The sequence below is a fragment of the Manacus vitellinus genome, unplaced genomic scaffold (assembly GCF_001715985.3).
Source record: "Manacus vitellinus isolate BGI_N305 unplaced genomic scaffold, ASM171598v3 scaffold_22_pilon, whole genome shotgun sequence".
In the NCBI taxonomy this organism is placed as follows: domain Eukaryota; kingdom Metazoa; phylum Chordata; class Aves; order Passeriformes; family Pipridae; genus Manacus; species Manacus vitellinus.
The window spans coordinates 12041093-12053939 of NW_021939632.1; the positions used below are offsets into that span (position 1 = coordinate 12041093).

Genomic DNA, 12847 nt, shown 5'->3' on the forward strand with positions numbered 1-12847 from the left:
TTACTGTTGGCTTTGACTACTCTTACAGGTATTTCTCAAGGTGAATTCCACTTCACCACTTTATTTCTCTAGGCTGTCTAGGTTGTCATATCTCCAGGCTTATGCTACGTATTGTTAATCTGTATTCTTTTCTTTAAAAGGTGGATCGTATGTCTTTCCCATGCGGTTGCACTAAGGAAGGGTGTAGCAATACCGCAGGTAGAATCGAATTTAACCCTATCCGTGTACGGACTCACTTTTTGCACACAATAATGAAACTTGAATTGGAGAAAAATAGAGAGCAGCAAGTTCCAGCACTTAATGGCTGCCACACTGAGATAAGTGCACACACTAGTTCTATGAGTCCAGGACCCCACCCGGTTGAATATTCAATTGCAGAAAATTTTGAGATTGAAACTGAACCTCCGGCTGCAGTTATGCATTCCCAGTCAGCCGAGGACTTGGACTGCCCAGGGGAAGAGGAGGAAGAGGAAGATGGGAGTAGCTTTTGTAGTGGAGTTACAGATTCTAGCACACAGAGTTTAGCCCCTAGTGAATCAGATGATGATGAAGAGGAAGAGGAAGATGAGGAGGAAGATGAGGAGGAAGAAAAAGCAGATGATTTTGTAGAAAGCATGGGCTCCCATGCTGATATGGTGCCTCTTCCTTCTGTCCTTTGCTACTCTGATGGAACTGCTGTGCATGAAAACCACTCTAAAAATGCCTCATACTATACTAACTCTTCAACTCTGTATTACCAAATAGAGAACCACGTTGCTGGCACTGCTAACCAGATCGGTGAGACTTACTCAGAAAGGGATGCTGTCAAGAACGGTAGTCTTTCTCTGGTGCCTTACAACATGACTTCTGAACAGTTTGTTGACTACACACGGCAATCAGAGGAAACTTTTAGCAGCCCTCATTACCCTTCTGCAAACCCCTCAGTGATTGTTTGCTGCTCCTCTTCTGAAGGGGATGGCAGTGCTCCATGTAACAGTTTATACACTGAGCATAGGCCAAGTCACCCGCAAGTGGAATTTCACTCCTACTTGAAAGGTCCTTCTCCAGATGGCTTTGTGTCAGCTTTGAACAGCGACAGCCACGTGCAAGAGCACCCTGCTGAGAATTCACTAAACCTCCCAGAAAAGAGCAGACTGCACGAGGAGTGCATCAAATCTCCAGTGGTAGAAACGGTACCTGTTTAATATTAAAATTATTCTAGGACTGACTTCCTGTATTAAAATTTACTCCCATCGGATTTTCCTAGAATCTTACTTTTTTAAGAGGTAGACAACACTTGGACTGTAATCAATGTTCCAGACACATTGTGTTTTCTCAAGCTACACTGGCAGTGGTATTGCACAAAAACAGTTCACATAAAGATTTAAATAAAAATAATCAAACCTTTTTTTGATAAAAATAAAACAAGTAAGTAAAAAAACACAGCCAACCTATTTCAAAGTAGCCTACCTATGGACATGTGTGAAACCTGCCAAGCTTTCTGAATCAAAGCTTTGTGTTTTTGACTGTCGGGCCTGTGCAAAAATGTTAAAAATGATACTTTGAAATAATCATGTTTAGAGTCCTAATTTTCAACGTATCTGAAAAGATGGTAAGTTTAACGTAAAAGTAACTACTGTACAAAAAAAGTTTTAATTGTTCTGTACTGTATGTATTTTATTTATGGTAGTTTACAATTCATGTTTTGAAAAAAATGAACAGCATGTTCATTTGAGCAGAAGATCCATAGCTAGTTACAAAGAGCATATCCACTTTTCATCTGGAGTACCTTGTATTCTTCTTTTTTTTTTTAATACCATTTTTGGTAAATTGTCTTGAAACACATTTTTAGAGTGTGCTGTTTTTTCTCTTTTACTGTTCTTGACAAACAGAATAGTCAGAAAGGGGGCATTTACATCTTCTAGAAAGGTAGACAATCCTCCATTAAAACTAAAATCAGTGGCATTCCAGAACTAGTACCCTCACCCCAAAGAAAAAGGATCTTGTATATAATGGCAAAGCAGTAGCTTAAGCTTGCACAGCACCTTTTAGCCCAACAACCATTCAGATACTTTGCACTTTAGTGCTGTTTTGCAGGACTATATTAACTGTGGGAACTGTGAACCACTCTGGAGAAATGCCATAGCCCCACTCTCTGAGGCGTTTCTAAGATCTTAAAATTCATTGTAACAAAACCTGGATGTTTTTCCCAAGCCAGTTTATGAATATGTCAGTATGCAATTTATAAAAGCAGAGCCTTATTGATCAAAGCTTAAATAAAGCATGGGAAAAAATGCAGAACTGTCTAGATTGCCTAAACATTTAACAGTTTTTATGAAATATGAGACTGGCTTTTGTGGACTTCTGATTGTACCTCAAATGTAGCATCATTTGGTCTAAATAGGAAACAGCAGATTCGGTGAGGAAAAAAGCTTCAGAAATTTTGTAGCTGCAGAAGTCTGCAAGGAAAATAGCATGTGCATCATATGGATATCCATTACCTTGTGATCCGTTTGTTTTTAAATGAAGTGGGAATTAAAAGTACCTGCTGTATATCAACTTTTAATTTATTAACCAATCTTGCTCTTGTCTAGAAAAGGAGGCATAGGAACCAGGTTTTCGCTGCACTGGAAATTCTGCACTGCCTTATTTTGATTTCAAAATCTATTTTAGCATTTTTATTCTTCTAATACTGAAATTTTATTTATTCTACATCAAGTAAGTTGAAATGTAGACCTGTCTTGTTTGTCAAAATAAGAATCAGCATCTTAGTTTTATCTGTGTCAAATCTAGATGGTTAACAGTGTGCATGTAAACACAGTGTAAATTTTAGCTCTGTAATAATGACTCTTCTGGTTAGAAGCTCTTTAAAACAACACGTACAGTACTCCAGTAGAAAAACTGCCAGGTGTAAAATGGGCTTTTCATTGAAAAAAAAAAGATAACTTAATTGTTTTTATATGAAATCTGGGTAAAATGACTTCTCATATTTATGCTAAATTAGCAAAATATTTTTACTCCATGTAGTAGCTGGAAAGGTTTTTTATTTACTTGTTTCCACAAGAAGTCCTACACAGTTTATATGAACTGCATTGAAAAGACTAGTTCTCTAGGGACTGGATTCCAAACTTGCAGCGTATTCCACCTCCTGAGAAAGCACATTCATGTTTGTTATCTGGCTCAGCAATTCCATAGCTGCTGTTCCTCCTGTAGTCACAGAACACTGTAGTCTCTTTCTCTAAGGTTGAGTAGCCAGGTAAACACCCGTATTCTGCAACACAAATATCCTTGAGTTTTAAAGAGAAACGTGCTGGTTCTTCAAGTTCTGCATCTGAGAATAATATTATTCTGTTCAGGATCTTCTAAGGGCAAATGTAATAAGTCTCTGTGTATACAGGCATCTTGCATCAACAGTGAGTTAAATTTGGCACTCTCACTTAACACCAGCACCAAAAGCACAAATCTCTTCTGCTTGAGCTGGGACAGTAGATGAGGATCAGGAGCAGCTCTTTACCCTCAGAGTGTGTTGGAGAACCACACACACTTTACTGGGGTATTTATCTCAGGGGAAAGTTAAATGAAATCTTTTGTTTTATTATTCACCCCCTTACTGAGCAATAAGAAATTATTTTCCTGGCCCCTGTGCTTTCACCTGAAAAATATCTTTAATTTTATCAGCAAGCACAGTAAGTGATTAACTTCATAAAATATATGTCATCCAGTTTTTAAATACTGAGGTGGTGGTTATTTACTATTTCCATTCTCACAGGCTTCAGATCCCAGTCCTGGTTAATATCAGCACCTGTATAAACTTTGGAGTACTGAGATGTGTGTGTTCCATGCCATTGGGGCATCAGGGGTGAATGCAGCCAAATTCTCTCAAGCCTGCAGCACAGGATAACAAGCAGTTACATCTTGGAAGAGATGTATTTTTTAAAAATAGGCCAAACCTTTTGCCCAGCCAATTCCATGCCAGCAAATAACAAAGCTAAGGCCTTTTCTAGCATGTGTAAGTTAACTAGAGTGACAAAAAAAATAGTTGCAGCCCTGACCAAACAGGAAGGCTAATTTAACTGACAGGTGGGCTAATTTACCTGAAATCTAGAGTAGGATGTAGAAATCAGGTGAGTCAGGTTTCCCACCACTTGATTAGACTTCGATGTTTTGTTTAGAACAAAAAATATACTCTTCATTTAGGGAAAACAAGCTTAAATAAATCATAGTATGGAAAATATTTTAATGTTATTTTCTGGGCTAGTATATAATAATGCATGCTGTGTCCCATTTCTCAACTGGCTAACAGTCATTTTGATAACCAGTCCTTTCATTTTGGGTAGGCTGTTTCTGTGTGATAAAAGTATTATATTACTAAATGATAACCAGCAGTATTTGCTTCTGTCAACACAGTGTATCATTTGAGGAAATGTTTACTTTACTGATAGTTGTATCAGCTTTATTTTGCAAGATATCTGGCTAGTGATAAACACTCCTAAGGAACCAGGTAATCATTTTTGATCATATTGCATAGTTCAGGAAAATGGATCATAACATAAGCATTTCCCTCTATTAAAATAAACCAGAATTTTCATACAGAAGATCACTGAAACAGCCCCTAAAACCAGATGCCTTTTTGCCTATAAGGTGAACTTCGCCTTTCTTGGAAAAAAGTGCATTGTTAAATATATGCAAAGCTTTAACCGATGTTAGACATGAAATTAGAACTTTTCTGCACAGTTAATTACAGCAATTGCTTTCTAAGAGCTATAACTCATGCCCACTGAACATCCTTAAAAAGTTACAAGCTGGTCAGTAAAACTTTCTACTATTCTTTATTGAGTTGTCTGCCATTTAGATCAGAAAGTTCTAGATTTGTAAAGTTTTACTATTTTTCGTTTACACAAGCTCCTGCTAATGAATCATAGTTGGAGTTGACATTAATTTATTTTAAGTCCATCGTACACGGCCATAGATCCAGTTCAGCCTGATCAGTGCTCTGGTAACAGAGCGATCCTGTCTTTTGTGGAAGTGCTGCAGAAATCCCATGTAGTGTTGGTGGTGCTGTTACTGACTGCTGACTGATCCAGAGCCACTTTCAAACCGTACCTGCGTGTTTTATGTCAGTAAATGTGATAACATGTCGCTTTCCCTGCCTCACAGGGAGTATCTTCACAAACACAGCTAGTTTTTTAAAGATTGTATACATATATTTGTATGCAAAACAGAACATATGTTTTTTAATATTTCAGGTGTTCCTGACTCTCTGATAGAAATGTGATATACTAGATAGAGAGTATTGGGCTCAGAGAGAGGAGACCTGGGTTCTGTTGCCTTTGCCTTTATCTTATTGTGTCACTTGCATTCTCTGTGCTCTGGTTTGTAATGTACTTGGAGATATTGTGATAAAACATAATTCTTTAAAACAGGCAAAATACCATTTTATTCTTCTTTTTTTTGGTATCATAACTAAATTTTTGTACTGCAGACTACACCACTTTCCAAATAAAGCCCAGTCCAGAATTGAACAGAAATTTTTCACTAATGTGAAGCACAGCTAAAGCAAACTCTCCTTTCCTTAGATGGGATTAATGAGCAGAAGTTTAACAGTAAATTGCACAGTGAAAAATTAGAATAAAAGCTGTGTTGCATATACAACATTTACCTGTCAAGTGCTTAACATTTGAGCAGCAAGATTGTAGTTTGCCTGCAACACCACACTTGGAAGCAGCAGGCAGTCTTACTCCCCTGTACAGTGTCTTCTTTTGCTGGCTGAATTCTGTCCGTTGGAACTCCTTGCCTGGACTGCTCCTGGAGCAAAGCAGCTGCCTTTACTCAAACGTAAAGCAAGAGAGACCCATTATATCCTTTTAAAAGGCATTTGCTAAATAAGGATCTCCATTGTTACAGCTCATGAGTTGTATAAACTCATGTTCATTGTGCCAGTTGTTTTATTTCCTGAAACAGTCAGGAACAGGGACAGAAGAGGATGATATGGAAAATCCTCAAGCATTCCTGCTGAGACTGAAGAGTAATTCTATCATCTACTTTATTATGGTTGCAGAACATTTGATGTAAAATACTTTGAAAAACTAGAAGTAACTCAGAGAATATATTCTATAGAATTTATTTCTAAAATATTAAATCTGATTACTATTTTTTTAAAATGGTAGAAAACTGTTATTTTCAAAACAGACTTACATGTTCTGTGGTATGAGAAATCTCAGCATTTGCCTTTTCAGTGTTTCCAGGTTTTTCTAATATTCTTAATTTTGCTATTCTCTGTAATCATTGTCTATGTGCAAATTATTAATTGTCCATTTTCTCCAAGAAATGTCAAATCCAAAGCGCAAACATTGTGAAGTGATGAACAAGTGCAATTTAGTTTTAAAGATGTCCGAGTGAACACACACTTGGGTTCTACACAAGTTTTTCCTTTTCACTGTCTCTTCCTACTCCTAAATCCAAGGCAGCTTCTAATGTTGTTGCTAATAAATGTGCCAGAGTATTGTTTCCACTTAAGGAGGAAAGTTATAACAACCTTGAGGATTTTTCTGTTACTCTAATGGCTGATACCAAGAATTTTACTTTTTATATGGAACATCCAATTCATGAAACGTGTTGTGCAGCATAAGTGTTCTTTTTTAATGCCTTCCTTCCTGTCAGTGTTTGGGAGGTCTGTTGTACAGTAAGACTTTTCATTACAGCTGAGCAAAAGGGCAACTCCCGTGTCCTCTGTGCTGTGAATTAGATCTTGAAAAGCCAGGTTGGATGGGGCTTTCAACAACTGGATCTAGACATCTCTGCCCATGGCAGGGGGGTTGGCATTAGAAGATCTTTAAGGTCCATTCCAGAGGAGGCCATTCTGTGATTCTGTGAGTTAAAATGTGTGTTGCTCTGGTGCTATGCAGTCTTTGTGGTTGGAGGACACTCAGAACTCAGGAGGTCCCACTGCCTGGAGAACCACATTCCTGATGCTCTGTACTGCAGCTTCTCAACTGAGACGGTGATAGTCTTCATCCAAGGCTGGGGGTGGGACAAAAAAGTTAAAGGGCAAACTTTGTCCTTTATTTACTCAGTTATCTTAATTTCGATCTTAGCAATGACACTTCTGTTTCGTGAATGAATGTCCAGTAGAACCAAGTTGAAGTTTGCCTCTCATGTGCATTCTTCTCTAACTGATCACTTTTCCAATAAACCATGAAGATGGGATTGGCTTTTCATGATAGACAGGAAAATGGACATCATTGTTCTAACACAAGAATCAAGGTACTCCTTGGTCTTGAAGCACTAGAGTGAGGGGAGGATAGAAAGAACAGTTTAGAGGAAAAGAAGATGAAGGCAAGAGGCAGATTGATGAAGATTATCTTTCTTCTAAAGGGCAAACCAAAACATTACATATTAAAAAAAAAAGGAAGGAAAATGGGAAATTAAGATCTGTCCAGAACAAGGATGGAAAAGTATATGGATGTTCAACTACAAGCTTGCCCATGTTAGATGATAATATTGATTCTGTTACTTAATATACTTTAAACCAAACGAACTCAGTGCAAACAGGAAATGCCATTTTTCCAGACCAGTTGCATACAGGTGGCCATTAAATAAAAGACTTATCCAAATGCATGGGGTAAAAACTAAAAAGCAAAGCCACACCTAGAAGCACTGCTACCATGTCCTTTCTTTGCCTATGGCAATTACAAAGTCATTTTCTGTATCATTTCTGTTAACTCTGCTCCCAAGCACATATTCTCATATAACCAGTTTCTCAGATAACAAGAGACGTTAAAAGCAAAGACAAAATAGGTGTTCTTTTTATTAGCATTTTAGTTTGGGATTTTCAAGAGACTTAGTACACATTATAGCACATTATAGCATTTTAGGTTTCTCCATCTGGAACTTTTAAAGTATGTTCTTGAAGTTTTGGGTTTTGCTGGGGCACTAGGGGATCAGTACAGATACAAATTTAGCACCAGTTTTCAGCTTCTTGGAAAGATCATCCTGTGCAGTGGCAGCTGGTTCTCTTAAAACCCAAAGCAAACATGCTGTTTTTTTCCCAGCCATTTCACACAAGTACCATCAACTGCTCATGTAAACAGTGCTTAACAACTGGGCCCTTCTTTTAATTGACTGACTATAGGCGCTTCTATGGAAATACGTCTGAAGTGTAGTTTGTGAAACATGTTAAAAATTGTTTGATGTAAAATAAGCACTAGACATTTAACAGTGCAAAAATAGTCAAAATCTGTAGATTATAAATCCATTCCTAAGAGCCTCAGCCTGTAATATTGTCTTAGTAAAGTTGATCTTTTAAGTTAAATTGCATTCTGATGTAATTACCTTTAAAAATAAAATTATTAATACAAATGTACTGGTTAATACCTGTTAACATAAAACATGGCTAATTGGTTATTTTGATTTGTTTCCATCTATAGCAAATAGATAGAAAATTTGTAAAAAAACAAACAAACAAAACCCAACACTTATTACCTTTTATATGTTTAAAGTATTTTCATTGTTTTAACAAATACAGACTGTAACATTTACACTGTCTAGTCCAACCCTGTCTTTCAGGAGGTTCATCTCTCTCTGTGTATATATATATATATATATATTTCCCCATAAGAATATAAAATTGCTTTTGAAATTTTTGTTGGCAAGTGCTAAATAATACACCACAGCATAGATTCAAAAGCACTTAAGCTGATGGTCTTTCAGACAGGTAATCCACTCAAATGGGACTAGTAAAACTGTGGTGTAATTGCAGCCATTTCTTTAAACTTTGTACATTACTTCTAACTTTACTAATTTCTGAGAAAAATAATTATGTTAAGTACTTAACATTTTCCATTACAGATTATCTTGTATACTAAAATAATGGAGATCTCAACAGTAAAGCAAAATATTTAATTGGACTGCTGCTTTTAAACTGTTTGAAGAAGCGAAGGGAAAGAAAGTTCATCTTAAAATCTGTACATGGAAATAATTTTAAGCTTCATGAACTACACATTTCCTTAATTTCCTTTTTTTAAACAAGTTGTAACATCAAAGATGCCAAAGGGTAATATAAGCTACAATAATATTCAACAGAACTTAACCTAGACCTTACGCTGTAATAATTTATTCAAATTAACTGTATTCTTCTGTATTTATATTTTCAGTATTTATTATGAATGATATGGAATTTGATGTATTTATTGTGGCTTATTACTGCAGTGTATATATTACAAAAATGAGCATTTTTAAGTCTTAACATTAGTTTTTTTTGTTAATTAGTGGCACTTGTATCAGCTGTATTTTTATTATATATTGTACAATATATATTGTCCATTTGTTTGCAATGAAGTAAAACAGGTTTCTACGTTACATCATGGCTGCCAGTGAATGTGCTTCTTATTTCTGCTGTGCACTCATAAGAGATTCCTCTCTCAACTAAGAGAACCAGAATTAATTCTGCAGCTCCTACCCAAGACCTCTAGAACCTCCAAAGACACTCTGAAATTTCAGGCATTTCTCCCATTCCTCATAGTCTGACAACATAAACAGTTTGTGTGGAGGGGTTTTTCTGGTGTCTGTTTTTATTTTCAAATATTTGTATGCCAATTAAAGAAATAAACAGAAATGCCTTGTTAGGTATATCCATCTGCCCTTTCATGATACTACTGCCTACACTTTTCTTTGGCCAGTGAAATAAAGTACCTGATTCACCTGTGCCTATCATGGTGAATTTAATATTTTTTATTATAAGGTAATGAAGCAATTGTTGGAATAAAATTTTGCACCAGCTCTCCCTGGTGGACAATTTGCAGTAACGTTATACAGCAAATAATTTCAATGGCTATAAATCAAACTGCTACATTTCAGGACAACTGCTTATTTTGAAAACTGCCAATCAACACTGCTTCATTAAGAAAATAATTAAGAATCACAGTATCTGCCATATTTTCATTCTGATATTTATTAAAATTGAGCTGTACATTTCTAAAAGTTGTCCCTAAGTGTGCTTTAATAATAAATTGCATATACCTAAATTATTTGAATTTACAAAAACTGATAAAGATCAGGTGTTCTCTAGATGATAAAAAAAGTTCTCACAGGATTTAGGGTATTATTTGTTTTTAGTTAGGAGTTACACAAAATGAAATAGATTAATGTCTGCTAATCACACTGCCTTTGGCATTGCATTGAACTATGGTTAGCAGGGCTGCTCCAGGGCTTGCTAAGCCACATTGACATAAAAAACGTTGTAAAACAACTTTCAACACTGGTGTTCTAATTCAAGATACTAGGATGCCAGTTCAGAAGTAAGAAGATTTAACACTAAGGTTCACTTGTAAGTTATCTATTAATAGTACTCACATTATTCTATACTCACCCTAGAGAAAACCAGCAGTTATTGTCAAGGGTGATAAAACAAAGTCCTCCGGTGTGGCGAATTCACACTGCAGTGAACGGTGTCGTAACCAGGCAGAGCCACAACCAAGGGCAGACCTCTTGTTCGCAGGCAGGAGCTGCCCAGAGCCACAGGCCCTGAAGTCCCAAAATGTTTAGGACCCACTTTGTCCTGCTGCAAGTGGAGCTGAGGTGTCCTTGCCTGAAATCAAGCCTTCAGCACTTGTGATTACCTCCCTGGATGTGTAAGAGAGCATTGGTGAGATGCAGGTTAACACTGATGCCTGCTGTTGTAGCGACCTTCAACAGTTTATACAGCTATTTGATTGATGTATGAATTTTTACATGCTGTATATGTAATAGTATTTGTCTTTTTCCCCTTCATGGGGGCCAAGAAGAGCATAATACCATTACTGAAAGTGCTTTAAATTAGGAAAAAAAAAAGAAGAGCCAGAGAACCTCCCTGCAATAAACTGATTTTCTGAATGCCACTTTCAGGAGAACATTAACAACATCCAGAAGATGCTGCTGCTTTTTTATTAAATTACAAAAAAATAATCAGAATCCAACTTTTTAAATCTCCAGTCGTATTTACAGATGTCCTATTGCTCTTCTACTATGATGTCTACATATATATACACACACTCTCTCTCTCTCATGTATGTGTGAATATTTGGAAGTGCAATATTCAGTGTAGACACAGAAGTTAATTTCAGATCTTCAAACAGAATAGAACAAAAACCTCATTTAAAGTTTTAGATCTGCTTCCCTCTTTTCTGGCAGGTAGTAGGGAATCCAAGTAAGGCTGAACTGCTGCTGTACTAAGTACTGCAAAAATACAGACTAAAATGTCACTCATAGTTTAAAGGATACCAGAAATCTCAAAAAATGAAAAGAAAATCTTAAAAGATAATTTTTAAATCACAGAATTAATTTTCCCCTTTCACACTTAGAACTAAAGACAAAATATAATAACTAGGTGAAATGCTATACCTAATCTTTCCAGAAAACAGAGTAACAACTGCATATATTGCTCTATCTGCTATGATATGAGCTTAAATTACCAGTTAGAAAAACAAAAAATACAAAGTGGAGCTTCTCTAGCATTGCTCATGAAGAAGTTCTTCCCTCCGAGTGCAAGAGAACACTTGTCTCCTTAAAATTCAAATTCTACCCTCATTTGGAACATTACCTCTTAAAACCACAAAAACCCAACTGGTAGTGAGTGGATAAATGATATTAACATATGCATATTCCAGTCTGACAAGTTTCTAAGAGATACAGATTGCATGAAAAAATTATCCTTTGGTGATATTAAAAATAATATGCATTTTTTTGTATAACATGAGAACTAAGAACTAAAAGAACAAGTCCTTTTAAACCACTGTGCTAAATACCTTGTCTTCTAGAACATGTTCCTTGAACACTGAGTTCCCATTTCATAACTGGTGTTCAACACAACACAGCTGCTCTCTGTGTAATCTCCCATCCTCTATTCATATTGTTCAACAATTTTCTTATTGACCTGCATTCTATTTTTCCTCAGCTCCTCCAGTTTGTCAAGAGCATTTGTTGCCCTTCCAATATTGGTTTGATCTGCAAAAGTAATACTTTGTATTCCATTACCAAATTAAAACATTTATCAGAGGACACAGGCAGTGCTGTTCTACACAACCTTCCAGTTTCACAGTGGTATTAATAACCCTTCCCAGTACAGGCTTTTTATCAATATCTGTTCACAGTTATTAAGTTGTACAGCTTTAACTTCACAGGATGTTCTCACAAGTGTCACCAAAAGCCCTACAGAAGCCAAGACACAACGTAAAGGCATTATCAAGCCAGAAAAATAAATTAGTTTAAGATAATGCTTCCAACAAATTATCACTGGTTCTTGCTTATTCACTTTTTTGTCCTTTTAGATGACTTAGAATGACTGAAAGGATTTCTTCTTGCTTTTATTCAGAAACTGAACTCATTCTGCAGATACCATTAAATTATCCACAGACTCCCTCCCCCCATTAGAAGTAAAAAACCCTACATACCATCATTCATCCACCCACCAGACCCAATACCTAAAACAGCATTTATTTGTAATGACATTATTTCGGAAAAAAGAACAAAGTTATTATTAATGTATTTTGTTCTGTTCAATCTTTAATACCCACCCCTTCAAATTTATTCTCAGCTTTATATTTGATCATGCAGCTAAATATTTTTATCCTCCCTTTAAATTTCTTTAAAAATAGATTACATATTTGAGTATGCTGTATCTTTTCTATAGTTAGCAGAATATTTAGAAAGGCCAAGGTCTCACTTGGACTGATAAAACTGAGGTCAGTCATTTGTAAAAGGGGAAACAGAAACAAGAAAAAAACCCCATGCAAGTGTTCACACAAGAGATCACATACAGATCACATTAGAGGTTCCATGTGAAGTAAACATGGCATAAATCACTAAAAGGTAGAGGAGAAAAATGAGTTTAGTA

General features: G+C 36.2%; 1 protein-coding gene across 2 annotated transcripts in view; it reads left to right on the forward strand.

The window, feature by feature from the left end:
• Positions 1-2906, forward strand: part of CSRNP3 (cysteine and serine rich nuclear protein 3) — a 53486-nt gene extending 50580 nt beyond the window's left edge. For both annotated transcript variants that reach the window (XM_018072666.2, XM_008930999.3), the window contains exon 5: positions 141-2906. In XM_018072666.2, the coding sequence (XP_017928155.1) occupies positions 141-1184 (1044 nt within the window). In that variant the 3' untranslated portion in view covers positions 1185-2906. The remainder of the gene's footprint in view (positions 1-140) is intronic.
• Positions 2907-12847: the final 9941 nt, after the last annotated feature.